Below are 17,775 nucleotides of genomic sequence, written 5' to 3'. Positions count from 1 at the left end.
ACTAAGTGTAGATAAACATTCATCAGACATTACTGAGCTATAAACTGCATAAGGCAGAGGCTTTCTAGAGATGTTTTCAGAGGGAAGAGTTTCCTCAGCTGTTCTGTTTCTGCTGCCCTTATTAGAATTTCAATAGGCACAAGGGTTTGAATATTCATAAGAGCGATACAGCTTGTTTTCAGGCCCAGTAAGGGTTTAGGCTTTATATTTAGGAGACAGTTCATTGAAGGTTTTGATCACTTTGTCACCTCATTTATAAGATAAAATGTAGTAAGGATTAATAAACTATTATTTTTATTGCCCGTGAAGTTAATGTATAGGTAGATAATAAAGCCAGTGATTTGTTCCACACCACTTATAACCGTTAGCCTGGTCCTGTAAGTCTTATTTGTGTGAGCTGTCCTTACTCAAAAGGAAAATCCCAATGAAGATAATGAGAGCACTTCTGGCAGGAAAGGTTCCAGAGTTGATCCTTAATTAAAGTCCCTTTTAAAAATGTCATTGTGGCAATATTGCTCTTACATTCATACTGTAAGTGACATGAAGAGTCAGTGAAGGTTAATTGCTTTGAAATTATATTTGTAGCTTTCTTAATTAGACTCTGAACTGGAGTTTTCAAACTATCTTTCCATGGATAACAAAGCACAGCAAAGCTAACTGTCATCTAAAGAATGCCCTCAAATTAATGGGAATTCAACCAAGAACAAACTGCCAATGAATTCCTGTTCATACATTCTCTTTGGTAATTTTGCAGGCTGTACAAACCCTTTAGAGGTAAATTTAGCTCTTGAATCTTTGTCTAATACCCATTTGAAAAGAAATGGTTTTACTTTTCAATTTATTTTGGAGACGCAAAAGGCAGGAAAAGGCTATTTTATGTTGTGCTGGTAAGACATACAAACTGAAAGCTGAACACCCATGGTCTGGTTACAAAGCTACAGAGTGAGGATGCGTGCACGCACGGATCAACGTGCATCTTGGCTCCATGGGATCCCCAGACACGGAAACATTTGATGTCTGACACTCACCATACCGAAAGCTATGTTCCAAGCAAATGCCTACGCTGGAAGCAATACAAACTAAAAGCACACGTGTCATCTGAAGTAGTAATCGCTATATCAGAGGTGTATTCTTTAGTACAGGAGAAATGTCCAACCCTCTGCACTCCCAGGTAAACCACCGGTGGTAGGTAGCTGTCATTTGCTGAGGCAATAGCAGGTTTTTACCTTGTCTAACATCAGAGAAAGCAAGTCATCAGCTGTAGTAGCAGCAACTAGATGAGCCTGCAGTATTCCAGTGAGTATTACCACACATGCCCATAGGTCATAGGTTATTTGTTTGAAAATGGGTATACTATTATCACTTTGTTTGTTTTCATTTTGCCTGACTTTTAAGGCTGCAGCTGACATTTTTGTTTTTCAAAAGAAAATATTTATTAATGGTCATCAGGGATTTTTCACATCATGTGCCTAAACCAGGATCACTTCTGGATGAAGAATGTATTAGTGGCTTTGTCTGTTTCCGATTTGGCACATCGCAGCCTCTAAAGTAAAATAGAGAGTCGGGAAAGTGCTGAATCCCTCCTCCACCTTCCTCTGCCCTTCCCCCCAAATCACCCTGACAACCAAATTGCTTCTTAATTTAAATTGGTGCACTCAGGAATATTCATCTGAGGTAGAATGAGCTTTATGTATTTTTTCAGGGATGCCCTGTTTCATTCAGTTTGCCAGGCAATTAAAACTTCCAGAATCAGACAGTATTTGAAAAACCCATTACAGGGCGTTTCTGAGTTTGGTTGCACAAAGATTTGTTTAAGAGCAGGAATCTTACAGAACTGTGATTCCCTGCTTATCAAAAGCCATTTGCAAATGCATAGTTATTACACTGTAGATGTATTTAAACCCAAGAACGACCATCCTGGTTCAAAACAAGTAAGCGTCCGTGCAGCCCTGTGCCTCGTCTCCAGCGGTAGCTGCTCCCAGACCCACCCATGATCTGGGGGTGAAGCAGCTCAGGGGGACACGGGCACACATCACCTTGGTAGAGACGGGATTTATTAGGGCCAATCTGAGCATCAGAGAAAGCTTAAAACGTAACTCCGCCCTGAGAGACACCTGTCTTGGAAATCTGACAAAGAGACAGGACGAGATCCTCCTCATGTACCACGAGGGGACATAGTACAAATGAGAATAACTCCATTAACCTCTGGTATGCAGGGCCATTTCTGTTTAATTAATCCAGACTTTGTCCTAGTCCTCCTAACTGTGTAAATTTTAAATCTAATTTTCACTGAAGTAATAAATATTTAAGTGGTTTATTCAATTATATATTAGATTAATATTTAACCAGAGAGTTTATCACCTTTGGAAGAAAAAAAAAAAAGGGGGCGGGGGGGGAACAGCTCTTGATACAAAGTTTGAAATGCCTAAACAGCATTAAAAGCATTTTCCTAGCTAGTATACAGCTATCTAAGACATTGCAGCTAATTACTAGTTTACTACTCCCAACTGACTAGCAGTTCACTACACAAAATAACCAAGATGTGGTAGAAAAATAACTAATTATCATCATGTCTGATGGAAAACATTTTTCACATCTTGTGAACTGTGCATTCTTGTAACTGATAGTTTTCAGAAAAAATGCTTTAGCATAAATAAAGCTCTTCCTAAACTGTGGCTGCAGAAGAGAGATACTACTCAGAAGCCTATCTTGAAAATTATTATTTTGTACTCCACACAAATAAAAAAAAATAAAAACGCTTGCCTCAGCTAGGCAGAGCTTCTTTCCTCCAAAAAGAGATTTCCTCTTACTTAGGAAATAAGATGAATTTTGGTCTTCACAATTTTGAGATATACCCTATAAGTTATGCCATAATCTCTTTAAAAGAAAACTTGAAGCCCTGCTGCAAAAGTTAGAGGCGCATCTTACAAATGTGATTCTTGTATTTTCTTCTTTGTCTGTTTTGGAGGGAGAGCAGATGGTTAACGCTGCCTCTTAAAACAAATTTAGTTTTTTTCTGAAAGCTAGCCTTTCTCCACATCTGGCCTTTCCCATCTGAATGGGAAAGAAAAATGCAAGAAAGAAAAAGACCATCAATATGATCTACTAAAATTGCACAGGCTCATTGTACATCAATATTTTAAAAATATTAATTCCTATTGAAAAAAGGTCTGATCAGGCCTTGCTGATTTTGGTCTTAACTATTTTTCTCCCTAGACTCCATATCGTAAGTATTGTCAGTCATCTGTTTTTCCATGCTTTTAAAAGCAGCTATCACAAATGAAGACTGTACTCAGATCATGTTACAAACATCATCTGTATCAGACTGGAGACCTGGGTGTGAAAACTGTGGCTAGATCAAAAAAGATAAACTGCCTGTTCTTTGATGAGGTGAAAAACATCTGAGGTTATGAAGAAAGGAAGAAATAAGGAATTCCAGACCCAGATTGCAATATTTGGGCAAACATCATACATGGACAAGCTCATATGAGTATTGAAGGAATAATATTTTAGAAAATTGAAAGCACATAAAACCAGGAAAGAAGGAAGAATTCTGCAACCTCCAGCTACTGTATGTGGCAAAACCTACAGTGAAGACATGGAGGTCTTATCTGAAAACTCAGTATATGGAGATTTATATTTCTGAGACGGTTGTATTTGTGAATGATTTACTACATGGTTATTAAGTAATTGTTCAGCATGTACTTGGATAAACATTGATTTATGACAACACAGAAATCCTAGATATGTTCAGCTGGCAAACGTAAGTATCTTGCTCTCCAGAAATACTTGTACAATAGCCAGAAAAATCCTTGTTAGTATAATTAAAGGACTGATTATATGTTTTAGGCTCCCGTGGCTATTTCTTAAAGAACAGCTTAATGTACTTCCCACTCATCTCTTCTTCTCACTTAGGATTCCAGATCTGCAAGAAATTTTTCTCTTTTTTACTATAAACCTGAAACTCAAAATCTCTAGCTAAGATCTGATAAAAAGCAGACACTAGTGACATTTTTCAGCTACCACCTTAACACAGCGTGCAAGGACTGAAAGCCTCGCGTTTATTCTCCATTCCCCGAGGACTTCAAGAACTCAGCATGTTACAAACATTTTCCTTCCTCAAAAAATGGCCCTAGGTTGGATGAAAAGACTTCAACACCACTGAAATCTGGTCGGCCAGCTGAGCATCAGTGCGGTGCTGGGACCCTCCCTGCCCTGCGCATGTTCTGTCTGAATCCGTTTCGGCACAACCGTGTGATGGAAGGGGATGCACAGTCACATCTAAAAGCCCAAGAGTAAGGAAGAGACTGTCCCTGGTTTTCTAGCCTAAAGGATGATGTACTTGTTGAAGACAACGTGAACTCCACAAGTAACTGCCCATGACAATTATGTAGCTTCCATTATAATTATAATATAGTATGGTAAGAGCACTCCAGCAAAACCCTAACTACACTAAATATGAAAATGCATGGACTTTTCTTACCACTGGCAAACTGCAAGCAAAATTATCATAACATTATTGTAGATGGCAATTCTTCATTTCTGCAGCTCAAGAATTTCAGTAACTATTTATCTTCACATTCCTAAAACGGTATTGTGGGTCTCTGGGCTAGAAATTTAAATAAAAGCCCTGACAAGTTTTAAAAAAATAAATCATGTTACATTTAATTAATAACTTTTTCACTTGTTAAAAAGCAAGTAAAAGCTTATGTAATGCAACAGTGACAACTGAAAACTGAAGCTTTAATCTAATATGGAGGCAGGATTTTAACAACTTTGCATAATTTCTGTTCCTGTTCTGAGTAGGTGACAATTATCAGTGCTGTCCTTGTGAAGGTTACCACACTTAGCAGTGGGTAGAGGTGAAAAAGAAATAATTTTCTTAGTGATCAAATCCTCTTCTGGCACAACTGACTCCGACAAATGAAGGTGCCAGTCACAGTAATCACTACATTGGTTAATACGTGTTGGGATAAACATAGAAAAATCCATTTCTACTCATACTTTCCCCATGTTTGGGGACAGGTGGGCACCTTCACTACGGGCTCGTTATATATAGGTCCTTCAACAGAATGGTTATGTATATCTTGAAGAAGCAGCACTTTGTACAAAGTAAATGAACCCCAACATAATACGCTTGACTGTTAACTGATACTAATCAAATCATTCTTTTTAACTCTACATTTCCAATTATTTGATACCCGCACTCCACAACCAAAGATTAAAAGCACATACTAAAGACGTTCCTGAAATGCTCTAATTACCGACTTACCCTGAAATTCTTGGAACAATTAAAATGCCTGCATGCAACTCACTAGACGAATATTGAACAAGTCATTATATTTCAAAATTCTAGTGAAGCAGAGTAAGACAGACACAGCCAACAGGAACACAAGAACCCCGTCAGAGCCAGCACCTTTTGGGAGAAGGAGGGCAGCTCAGCCAGCATTTTATCAGTCCCCACACAAAAGGAAAGGAAGACTACACAGAAAGCAAAACAGAAAATGTCAGGCCTGCTGGGGAGTAAAACTTCAAAGTCTGCAATGATGTAAAAGAAGTGCCAAACAACAGCGGGAATGTTAATGAAACTAACACAGTATTTAATACCCCCCCCCCCCCCCAGTTTACCAACACAACCAAGAGCAAGGCAGAAGAGTGAAAAAAATGTTCTGCTTCATATATGCCAATTCTCCTTCCAGCCACAAAAAATCCTTTATGTGCTTTAATTTTAAGGGAAGTTAATAGTTAATATTACTGTTAATAAAAATATCAACCCAAATGTCCCCATTTCTAAATTTTTTATTTTCACTGGTCTATTATCGAACTAATTTGCTCCTACTCTTCCTCTTGCAGGGCACAATAACCGACCCATCTTTTTGCTCAAGTATCGGAAGACTCTGTAGTCTGAACCTGATGTCTATTTAGGGCACAGACATTTAGTGGAGATAACCCTGGCTGGTGACCGGTGCTAGGGGCAGACTTCTACTGAAATTTCCCTGGAGATTTGCACCTGGTTTTGTTTTTCTGTTGTATTTGGAAAGACACTACTTATGGCAGAGGAGGTCTGTTTTATTCATTCCTATTGCAGCTTATAAATCCAGTCCCTGAAAAACTGTTCATTCAAAGCAAGGCATTCAAGAGCACTACATCAGCTTGGCTTCTCCCTGAATAAAATCACATATTTCAGATTTTTAGCCTTTGAGCTGCCTGTAATTCGTTATGTTAACCTTCTGTTAATACCCTGGTTAGTGTTGCCTATTCTTTGTGATTTTGTTCTCAGTTAGTCAATGACTGTTTCCCATATCACAAACACTGTAACTACCCATAAGACACCCTCTTTCTTCAAAATTTGTCAGCGCTGAAGTTCAATGTCGGATCAGAAAGTCACGTGGTTTTTTTTCTGTTTTGCATTTTGCAAGTGAATAAAGGCTTCTGGTAGTCAAATGATTTCTCTAGTGACGTTGGTGCAACACTAGTGCCACTGGTACGGTTGGACAAGTGTCACTGGATAGGTCTTAACACTGGCATTTTACAAGCAGTTTTGTTTTCATAAAAGACAGAGAAATAGAAACAAAGCAACTTTCTCTGCTCTCTTTAGAGTTCTGTTCGTTCTACAATTGTAACTTGGAATGAAACGCAGTATCAGTTTGTTATCGACCATCAGTGTTAGAAGGACTAATTTTGATTGTGCTAAAGACATAGAAATGCTGAAAAAGATGTTTTAATCACATCTTTAAGAGACAAAGAACAACTGCAATTCTGACCCGAGGGAGAATTAGCCATTTGACTACTTTAGGGATGTAATTGAAATTCCAGTGAATTAAAAGGAATATTTCCATTGATTTCCTTTAGCTTTGAGCTGGACCTTTAATTATTAGAAATGCAGACAGACTTTATGCTCTCTCAGGACTCTCTATCTCTCCCTTTTTGTGACAAAGAACTAATTTGAAGGCACTAGTCTTTAAGACTTGAGCTAAGAAATTGATTTTTTCCAAGGTGAATCCAGAAGGAAAACTTTTCATCTCGTAATTGAGATATAATAAAATACTCACTGATGGATCCTTTGTTGGCTGAATGGAGCAGTATAGCAGTCATTCTCCTCCAGATCTGGCAGTGTCTCCTTGTCCAGTTTCATTGGCTTTCTAGGCAACCATCCTCGAAACCTGCTTATTTGTTTCTCGATCCTGCAGCACATGAAAAGCATGAGCATTTGAGATAGTGTTTTTTCATTACATTACAGAGCACTTACAAAGAACACATGCTGGCAAACTAGGCCACTTAATATTTACAACCAGAAAAGACACAACGTCTTTTGACTTCTTTGAGGCAGACCAAATTATACATGCTGAACCTGATTATTAATAACCAGCTTTCAGCATAGAAGTATCTTATTTTGTCTCAACAGAAAAGCAATGCTGATGGTACACGCTGCTATAAATCTCGTTAAGCCCAGTAAGCTCTTGGCAACTCTCTAAACCTTTATTTCTCAGCTTTTCAGTTAGTTTAAATTTCAGGCCTAACTGACACATTAGACTTTGGACAAATAAACATTGGAACAGTAGAGACTGTGACAGAGAGCTTTGGCAGCTAAGCCCCAACAGGTTACATCCCTTTACACACTCCGTACGGATTCTTACCTCACAATTGATGTTATAAAAAAAAAAAAAAGGCTACTTTGTTCATTGTGTTCAATTGTAGTGTCTTGCAAAACTACAACCTCCATGAAACCAGAATACTCAGTGTATAGATTAATAGATGACTGCTACACAGATTCTTACATTTAGAAGGTAAAAGCAAACTAAGATCAAGCTGGAGAAATGGCAGATTTAACTGCAGGTGCACTTATGCAAAGATGCACACTGAAATGAAGGGAAAGGGAAGAATCAGAGCTGATTGAAAAAGACAATCTAAACCAAATTCAAACCCAAACTAAAATGTTATAATGAAAAACACATAAGAAAGATGAGATGATACATCTGGCACAATGAGCCCTACACTCTCAGAAGTTCCTAACATCTTCAAGTCCTAATCAGTGATCTCTGCCTGCAGAAATCATAGGCTACAAATTACGGACTATGCACATACTCCAGTCACTGGATGAGTCTTTCCAGGAGTGGAGCTAAAGGGCATGCATTGACAGCATTTGAACTTTAAGTCCAGTTCTGGATGAACCTCAAGGACTGGAAATGTAGTTGTTTCTTTTCTTTTGACAGAAGTCAGCACAATAACTCTATGACCAGAAAATGCTGTGAGCTCTGCACAGTCACTTGGAGGGAGGGCAATCCCTACCCAAGCAGCTAAGTGTGTGGGAAAGTGACGTGAAATTATTACATACTTTCATTTAAAACACATATAATATTTCCTGGAATATTCAGCCTTCTCCCATCAGGTATTTTTATCTTGGATAAGAAAGCTAATGCTAATTTTTAAACATGGGCACATTTCAAAATTGTAACCAAACTAGCTCTGACTTGTTTCGGTACCATTTGTGTATTCCCATTCTGGGAATAGCATGGCAGCGCAGGGGGGCAAATTGACCATCAGGACTGTTGGGAAGAACTGGAATGTGTATGTGAACATAACATAGGACTTATACTAAATTAATCACAAACTCTTCCCGGGCAGTGTTTGCCCTGAGGAGGTGTTTTGCAGAAGTCTGCGCCCGAGTGCAGGCGCGGTGTCGGATCCCAGGGCTGCAAAGGGCCCGACCACCCGAAACTCCAGCTGCAGCATCCAGCCTGGCAGCCTGGAGCTCATCTGTGCAGACCCTGATAAGAATGACAAGGGAAAAGTAAATTCTCTGTAGGGGAATTCCCTGTCTCTCGGCGTCCAATTTTTCCTCTGTAAAGGCCATAAGCTCTGCGTTACTGTATATTCAGGAGGCTTAGTGAGTTTGGGTATGGAAAAGGGAAGAGGAATCAGGCACAAGGGTTTTCTAAATATCCCGTTCCATGCTTATTTGTTAACTGAAATCATTTGAATTCTCTAAACTATTAACACCCTTGCTAATCTGCAATCCTTTCCCAGTCATCCTGCAAGTCAATGTGCATATTTGAGATAGGCGTGCTGCAGGTTTATCACACCACGCATGCATGCACACAGGCACAGAGTGCTTTCCCCACTTAAGAGCAATGCATTATTCATGTTGGCTTCTCACTGAGCGTACCCAGAATTTGACTGGTTTGCCATTCCCAAGGCTCAGACTACTTGGCATGCTCAGTGAGCCTGGTGGCAAACAGGTCTGAGAAGGTTGCAAAGCCTTTCTACAAAGCCCAGAACATACAGTACAGCGATCCCTAGGGAAAAAAAACAACAACTAGTTATCTCCTTGGAAAAGAAAAATGACCAGATTCTTAAATTGCTCCAGTGCACTCCAGCAATGCCATCAGCTGGCAGCACGGGCTTTGTACTCTACAGGAGCACCTCAAAAAAAAAAAAAAAAAAAAAAGAAGAAGAAAAAAGAGTGGTGCTGGTGCTAACAAACACAGACACATAGTGTTAAAAATCTACTGTGTTTTATCACTTCTTGAAGGCTAATCCATGCCTCACCTTCCCTTACGGAGAGGCTTATATACTCAGCTGAATAGGGGAGGGGTGTTTGGAAAGCAGAGCAACCTACACTGGAACAGCAGAGTGCATGGAGTGATGAGGCACTGTAGAGTTAGCCACAATGAAAGAGGAGAGTGGAAGATTTGATAATAATATCCTTCTTAAATTCCTTCTTTAAAAACACTCATTAGCCTCATAAGGCAAAAAAATCATTCTCTTAATTCACACAGTGTCTCAAAGACAAAAGTCTCTTCCACTCCACTCCTGCCCCTGCTCTCCAAGTCTAATCTTTACCCAGTATCCTCTTTCTGAAGATACAGACTGTGCTTGACTCACACAAAGGGTTTCTCAAATAATTTCAAAGAAACTGTTTTCTCACTAGGAAGTGGGGTAGGGATAGAATTGGTCTTTCAAAGGAAAGAGGAAGTTAGGAAAATAAAAAAAATTGTTTTGAATCAAGACTGATTTTTATCTGCAGGTCAGCTTTGACAGAGCTTTGTAGTGCTAGATGCTGTCTTAGTTTAGATTTTACCCCCCCTGCAGGTACCGTATAGGTACCTGACACCCTTCCTTTCCTCTAAAATATATTAGGGGAGTTTTGTTATTTGAAATATTAAGATCACTAGAATTTTTCAGAGAGAAAATTCAAGTCAGGTTGACAAGTTGCAAGTGACCTGCTCTGGACTTTGCCTTGTAACAAAAGTCCTCTTTAAAATAAATTTTGCCCCAATGTCAATATAATGTGTGACTGAGCTCAAAAAAATGGACCATAGCTTCAGTTACTTGTAATCTTCACTGAACTAGGAGTAGAGGAACTAGATACTTATATCGAAGCTGTCTATCTGAGTTTCACAAATGAAAATAAAACTGAATATGTTTTCTTTTTTCCCACTGGGACTATTCAGTTATAGCTTTTCCGCCTCAAGTAGCTATTTATAGACCTGAACACAAAAATTGAATTTAGCCAAGTGTTCTCATCACTCAGGAACTAAAATACCAGAAAAAGATCATACCTCTTCCCATACTGACTTCAAATCACATCCTGACTCTTAAGAAAATGAATGCAAAACGAAATTTCATACACCACATATAAATGTTAGAATCTTCACCTACTGTTTCCTATCTATTACTTTAGTCAAAGCAGCCATGTGTTAACTAAAATGAAGACAAATTCCAAAGTTAACAGCCCCTGTAGTATTTATTATAAGGTGGGGATGGGAAGTGGGGGAGCATCAACAAGCTTTAGAAGAATTGTGTGCGTCTATTAGCCTGTGCCAACTAGGTAACATGCCATAACTCCACAAAGTGCCCATTTGGTGCTTACTAACATAAAGAAGCAAATACTATAATGTGAGATCAATGCTGGTACTCTCAAGTCGCCAGCACACCGTGATAGAATTTAATATACAAAATCCTTTTTAATATGCTCATACAGCAGGGTGATAATACGTGACTTATTTTCCCATGGATGTTCATCTACTGACGTCATCTGCAAAGTGATACAGCTGTTTACTCTGAAATGCAGATTTTTCAAATTCAATTCTTCTCTCTCAGATGTTCACGGGAATATTTCCACTGACCTCAGAGCGACACAGTAAATCAAATGCGAGACCTTTTTGAAAACTGCATCAACAGCACTGTGGCATTAAATGCCAGCCTATGATCTGGTCTTTGCCAAGCCTGTATATTTTTTAGGCTTTTTGGAGACATTTTCATTTAACTGTCCAAGGTATCAAAACGAAAATGCAAACTGCAGCATCGGAAGGTTTTCATTGCATTGTCAGACATAAACCAGGCATCAAACATAACCTTAAAGATATTTAATAACCGAGTGAAAGCACTTCAAAGATTCTTAAAAACCCCTCATCTTTCAAGCTCAATAACGTTACACCAGAGATGAACTCGGTTCATTGCCTTCCTATCTACCGCCAAAGTACTAAGCATCCTGCCAGAGGAAGCTATACATAAATAATGCCATCGCTATTACAAGTAAGCAAGGTGCATGGAATTGAAAAAAAGCTGTAACTGTGGTATTTTAACCCCAAGAAACTCCTTAATGAGCTACATAAAAAGAGATACAGTGTTTGCACTAACACACTTATTGTTCTTTAAAAGACTGCATCAATTGAAAAGTATTTCCTTATTTCTAAAAAAGACAACACAGATAAAATGAATTGCCTCTTTCACATTGCAGATGCCTTAAAAATGCAACTTCTGTGTTTGTTTTTGCAGATACCCTAGTGTCTAACGACTCCCTCCACTCCTCCTACAAACACAGCTAATAAACTTCTCCCTCCAGCTTGACCTTAACCTTTATTTTTGTTATTGGGTCCAAATGAACATAAACTGGGCTGGCATAAGAATTGTACTCACCTATTCATGAACTTGTATCGGCGGTGCAGGTAATAGATTTTTCTCCTGGAAGAACAGCAAAAATGAAGCCAGTCGAGAAGAAAACCCATCGTCAGTTACAGTATGAACTAGCAAGGAAGGAAAGGAGATTGAAGACAGAAGCCTGTAAGAGGTGGAGGAAGAGACTAAAAGAGAGATTAACAGAACTGTCGCAGGAAGCCACACAGACTCTGGTGGCGTTTGAATTGCAAGAGGGTCATCATTTTCCCATTGTCTTCTCCTTTTCTGCTATTTGTCATGTGTGAAAGACAGGGACTCAAAGGTGTTTCTATTTGAGAGAAGTCCATAAACTGCTGCAGGAATTCTATAGGGCTGATACAAATACGGATAAATTATCTCACGTCCACTAGTGAATTACCAAAGCTGCATTCAGTGAAACACAAGGGGGAATCACTCAGAAAAGCCAGGAAAGAGGTACCTGATGCTGCAATACACCATAACACATGCAGTACCAACCGGGACCAGTGCTTGCTGTTGGGGTAACACCCCTTGAAACACAACATAGGGCTACACAAGCAAACGAGCATGTGCTTGGCAAGCCCCCCCTCCAAAGTACGCAGCCTCTCCCTCCGCCCCTCCGACAGGCACAGCCAATTTCTGTTCTTGGTGCAAGAATCCGCGTGGGACCGCGCACGGGGAACCAGTGAGCAGACACGGGTGTGCGAGCAGATGCGTGTGTCCCCCCGCTCCTGGTCTGCTCCCCGACCAGCCCCGCAGGCACACCGTGGCTCTCAGGACCAGACCCATCGCCTTCAGCAGAGGGTTCACGTCTTCGTGAGAGTTCAGAAAATCTGAGGGCTTTTAGGTGTGGGTTTGGGGCTGATACTCCTTCCTGGAAGGTCTGGGTGCCTGCCTGAACTCCGGTTACCTCCTCCAGAGGCTGACTTTGTCATCCGCTGAAGGTCATGGCTAAATCGAGGTGGTTTCTGTCTATTCTGAGAGGTTCCATCGTGTAACGCTGAACTGCACCACTTCTGGAAAATGAAGGGCTCGCACCACACGTATTCTGAATATTCGTTTATATTAAATGTACTGTAGGGATGCTGTTAGGGCCTTGGAAGCAAGCATGGTTGGGAGCTTTCTAAAATAAGGCAGCACTGATGCTTTATGAACTATAGAAAAAAAACTGGTTAGTATTCCAGGTTAATTTTCAGAACTTAGAATTTAAATAACGCATAATAGTTTGACATTATTGTCATCAGTGCCCATATTTTGCTGGTGAAGCAAAATTTTCAAAACAATTTCATGTTGGCCAGCCTCCTTTGGCCAACTCCTCCACAAGATAGTGTTATTTATCTTGCTCTACTCAGCAGGAGCAGAGAAGGGTCAAAGCTAAGTGTTTCTGAAGATGCCATCCACTTCATAATTTTGCTTCAAATATTCAGAGGTATCCACTGTTTTGGCACCCCTTCTTTGAAACAGCAAGGATTTTATTCACTGATGCATGGGCCTTCAACAATTCCAGCCTAAAATATTGGGTGCTGTAAGCAATCAGTGGCCCTAAAAACAAGGGGTTAGATAAGGGCACCTGGAAAGAGGTAGTCTAGACTAGGGGACATTTTGTAGAATGCTGGTCCTTGTTTTTAAATGGTAAACAGTACTGCTGCTCTTAAAATAAAATTTAAGAGCCTACCCAGCAGACATCAGTAAATCACCATGATTTCCTCTTAACAATACTGTAATAATTCTCCCTCTGTGGAGGTAGAAAGAATGAAGCCATGATCCTGAAGCACGTCAAGAAACCTTTAGTGGTTTTGATGCTTTCTATATAATCTGTATGGCATCTACTTTGCCATCTGCTGAGAGATAGATTTCAAAAAAGGGACTTCAGATCAGGAAAGAACAAGCTGCTCAGTGTCTAAATTCTGAGCTGCTGGTGTATTTCTTAATCATGAGACCTTATCCTCCTGCCGGGGCAGGTTCGTCTCAAAGAATGCCACAAAAGTCAAAGGAGGTACACTTTTGGCCCAGCGCGCTGTTTCTATGGCTAGAATGCTCTTTTAAAAGAATATTAATATCTTGCAATGGCTTATGATAACTTTTATATTTTTCTCTTTAGCACTAAAAGCACAAGAAAGAACAGTTGAAGATTTGCTGTGAAAATGAAAACCAAAATACATACAGAATAAGCCTGCAATTTTGTACGTAATTCATACCCATTCTTCCTAGCAAGTTCTGTACTGCTACAGCTTGTCTCATACCAGAGGCATTTTTCATCCTTAAGTAAGAAGAAAACAGAAGAAATCCTACAGAGGACACCAACTCACTAGTTGCATATTCTGGATCTGATGCTTTTCTTGCTCAGGAGTAATTCCATTAAAATCAATGGAGTTATACATCTATAAACCCTGCTAATTAAAGAAGAATCAAGACCTCTCAGTTCATGGGTTTTGGTCAGTTCCAGTGGAAGTCTTTATGCTATTTTAACAGTTCTGATAACCAGCAGAGTAAAAAAAAAAATCAATATTTTACATAGAAAATTTCAAAGCCCAACATGCAAATAATATTAAATAAATGATAAAAATAATCTGAATGACAATGTGGAATGAATTTGGTTATCGGTAGCGTGTAATAGAAGTTCTTTATTTTCTCCACAGATAAAAGCATTTATAGTCTGAATCGTTCTCCTGTTAGATGGGATACTTATTTATAATCTGTATTTCCATAATTACACACTATGCAAGCAATTTACAGGTGCTGAACATACCAGATACGTCCAACAGACATGCACCTTCTGTGCTGCCTTACGTACCTGGATCTTCTTGACCTCCCATTGATTTCAATGAAATGTCCATTTAAAAAACAGCAGCGCACAAGTATGCAGGGGGCTCCAGCATTGAAGGGGTTAAAGGGCCTAAGGATAGAATACCCCATGAAAACAGCTGCACTGCTACAGCTCACCTTAATTTCAAACCAGTATTGTACCGAAATTTCAGGCATTAGCAAGAAACAGCAATGAATAGGGTATCTAAGGTACTCCATTTATATTTTCTAAAGATGCGGGGTATCTTACAGAAGAGCTTTTCCATGTGCATTTTGGTGTTATCATTACGTTAGCTTTACAGTATAGTGTGACTTTGGAGGTTCAGACAAAATACAACTACACCTACCTGAAAGGCATTCTTACATTCATTAGTTCAGCGTATTTGCCCAGGACCTCCCAAGGGGCATGCAACTTCACAAAGATGATGTCACTGTTTGTTAGAGATGACTGCAAAAGAAAAACAAAACAGCCACCAGGCCTTACTTTTTCAAGTAAAAAAAAAGAAAGAAACCACGGCTCAGTGGTCAATATCTAGTTTTTCTGGTCTTGTGTCACCCCTCGCACTTCCTGAGTCTCCCTCAAGCACGTGCCGTTCTATCAGTATTTTGTCAACTCGTTTTCCTTCTGGTTTCCTGAAAGCCATCCTGTGGCTCCCTTCTGGGCTGCACGTGCATTTCCTTCCCATGGAGAAGAGGACATGGAGGGGAGGCTGACATGTGGTTGTGGGTTACCCAAGTGTGGGGTGGAAAGAGGGTTGGTGGGCGATTCTGGGTCTGGAAGCCTGGTCCTGAACTTCAGCTGAAAACAAAATGGCAAGTCAGGATCTGATTCTGCCAGGTGATCGGGTTTTCTGCACGCACACAGAAGTGCAGATGTGTGGAGGCACATCTAGCAATCAAGAAAAGTTTGTATGAACGTGTGGTCCTATCCTTGTTGCCCCACATGGACAAATGATGAAGTCCCAGCTACAGAGCCATGGTCTCCAGCTTCCCTTCCTTCAGCTTCCCTCTTGGCCCCATGAATTCTGAATGTTACAACTAAAGCCAGGAGGAAAAAGGAAATCTGATGCTGCCCACGGCATAAAATTGTACAGATTTGTTGCCCAGAAGGGTCAAGGCCCATGACTACGCCCGCAAGATCTCTTCGCAGTGCTACTATCTTCTTTTTTATGGGTTGTATGTAGTGTGGAAAAGAGCTTCATGTAGGGTACAGGCAGCAGAGCTGTCACCTAACAGAAGGCGGTTTGGCGAAGAACGGAGAACATGCAGTAAAGAGGAGAAGGGGAGAAATTTAACTGTGTTTGTGCTCAGGAGGTGAAATAGTGCTTTACAAGAAAGCTACGGCAGAGTCGGCTGAAGCTGACACGAGAACACAGACATCCACATGTTAATAGTGGAAGATGAATTGTTCAAATTCTAATGAAAATCAATGAAATTCTCATAAAATTGCATACAATACAGCTTTAGACAGCTGAATGGATCGCATTAACAGGGAGAATTAATACAGGCTGAGTTTGAGGAATACCCAGGAAATGCGTAAAGGGGTAACAGGGCATGAGAAAAGGAAAGCGTGAAGACTGAGAAAACCAGACAAGAAAATTGTTAGTTGGCTTTAGGAATGACTTCCTAGTTTTTTAGACATTGTAATATATTCAATGTTTCTCACATTAATTCTTGGTTAACACAACTTAAATCTAGTACTGTTTATCTGGGAGATACAGTGGCTATATGGGCAGGAGGCTCACATTTATACTTTTGATACCTATTTGATTCTTCCTCCCAATATCCTGATAGATGCTGAAATTACTGAAACTGCTATAAGCATGTAGCTAAAACATGCTAAAGAGTAGCTAAGACACTATTAAAACATTAATAAAACATTAATTAAAACATTTTAAAAATGGATTAAGTATTAATTAAAACACTATTAAAACATTAATTAAACATTAATCAAAACATTAGAGACGCTAAAATATTATTACTAGTTTGTGATAGGAATGAAAACTCCAACAGTTAAGATACAAATATATGATTTTCTTTAGCATATTAAAAAAAAAAGACACCCCCCCAAACCAGTCACTACAGACTTAACTTTTTTTTTAAAACAAACAGAATATCAGAATCCTCAAAAATGGACACAGAGAAATATTTGTACCCAAAGTACTATTGGGCTGCATGAAAAAATGGATTTAGCGCATAATGGAAAGAGTGACTTTCTGGTATTAAAAACTGCAGAAAAAAACCCTTGCTGTTCTTTTGCTCATGACATTCTGAAAAATATTTCAACATGAAATGATACAACGGGAACAAAATGCCCCAAAGAGACTTGCTTCAGAGACAATGAGTTCAGTTGTACTCTTTCCATTGACTTTTATGGATTCCAAATTAGGCCTCTAACGATGTTTTTCTTTATAGGTATATTTCACAAATTATCTTTTATTTTCCCATGAGACTTTAGCAAGCAGATACCACAAAACCAAGACTAAGTTCTGCTGCTCTAAAAATTTCCTGCAAACTACTCTTTCAAAGATGAGGTTAAGTCAGCAGTGGACTGGCAATTTTGTCATAAACAGCTCAGATTAAATACAGACAAACCAACCCCATCAAAACTCAGAAGAACTGTGTAATAGGCCCAATCTACAAAAGGAAACTATGGTCCTAACACACCAATAAAATTTGAGAAATTGAGGAAATTTAATAAACACAGCCTATAAATTTAGTGATGGCTATTAAACAGGAAGCTTATCGGCATTTTCCAGCACATTGTAGTTTAAGCCACACTAGATATGGCAGCCACAGTAACGTGGCTTGTGGAGATGCTGTTTCACAAGTGAACACTATCTTCATCTAAATCTGATTTCATATGTTGCACGTTTTCACACGGAAACATGAAAAACTTCCATATAGTTATCACAAATATAAATACAAATGTTTAAAGAATATTTTCTACTCAGTACCTTGTAATGTTATTTTATCAGCTTTGTCAACAGAAGATCTAACCAAAAGACATTTGGGAGGTTCGGTTATTTTCATAAGAAAGAGATAATAATG

The 17,775-nt window shown here is 39.3% G+C and overlaps 1 protein-coding gene across 6 annotated transcripts in view; it reads right to left on the bottom strand.

Annotated features, from left to right (window-relative positions):
* ANO4 (anoctamin 4) overlaps nucleotides 1-17,775 on the bottom strand; it is a 190,320-nt gene that overhangs the window by 58,076 nt on the left and 114,469 nt on the right. For 5 of the 6 annotated variants that reach the window (XM_049792352.1, XM_049792354.1, XM_049792356.1 and 2 more), the window contains 4 exons: nucleotides 15,072-15,172; nucleotides 14,714-14,815; nucleotides 11,923-11,967; nucleotides 7,053-7,184 (listed from right to left, as the gene is read on the bottom strand). In XM_049792352.1, the coding sequence (XP_049648309.1) occupies nucleotides 7,053-7,184; nucleotides 11,923-11,967; nucleotides 14,714-14,815; nucleotides 15,072-15,172 (380 nt within the window). The remainder of the gene's footprint in view (nucleotides 1-7,052; nucleotides 7,185-11,922; nucleotides 11,968-14,713; nucleotides 14,816-15,071; nucleotides 15,173-17,775) is intronic. The other variant, XM_049792357.1, reaches the window with a different exon arrangement.

This window comes from Accipiter gentilis, chromosome 34 (assembly GCF_929443795.1).
Source record: "Accipiter gentilis chromosome 34, bAccGen1.1, whole genome shotgun sequence".
In the NCBI taxonomy this organism is placed as follows: domain Eukaryota; kingdom Metazoa; phylum Chordata; class Aves; order Accipitriformes; family Accipitridae; genus Astur; species Astur gentilis.
The sequence above is the reverse complement of the archived record's forward strand: the minus strand, read 5'-3'. Positions and strand labels throughout refer to the sequence as shown.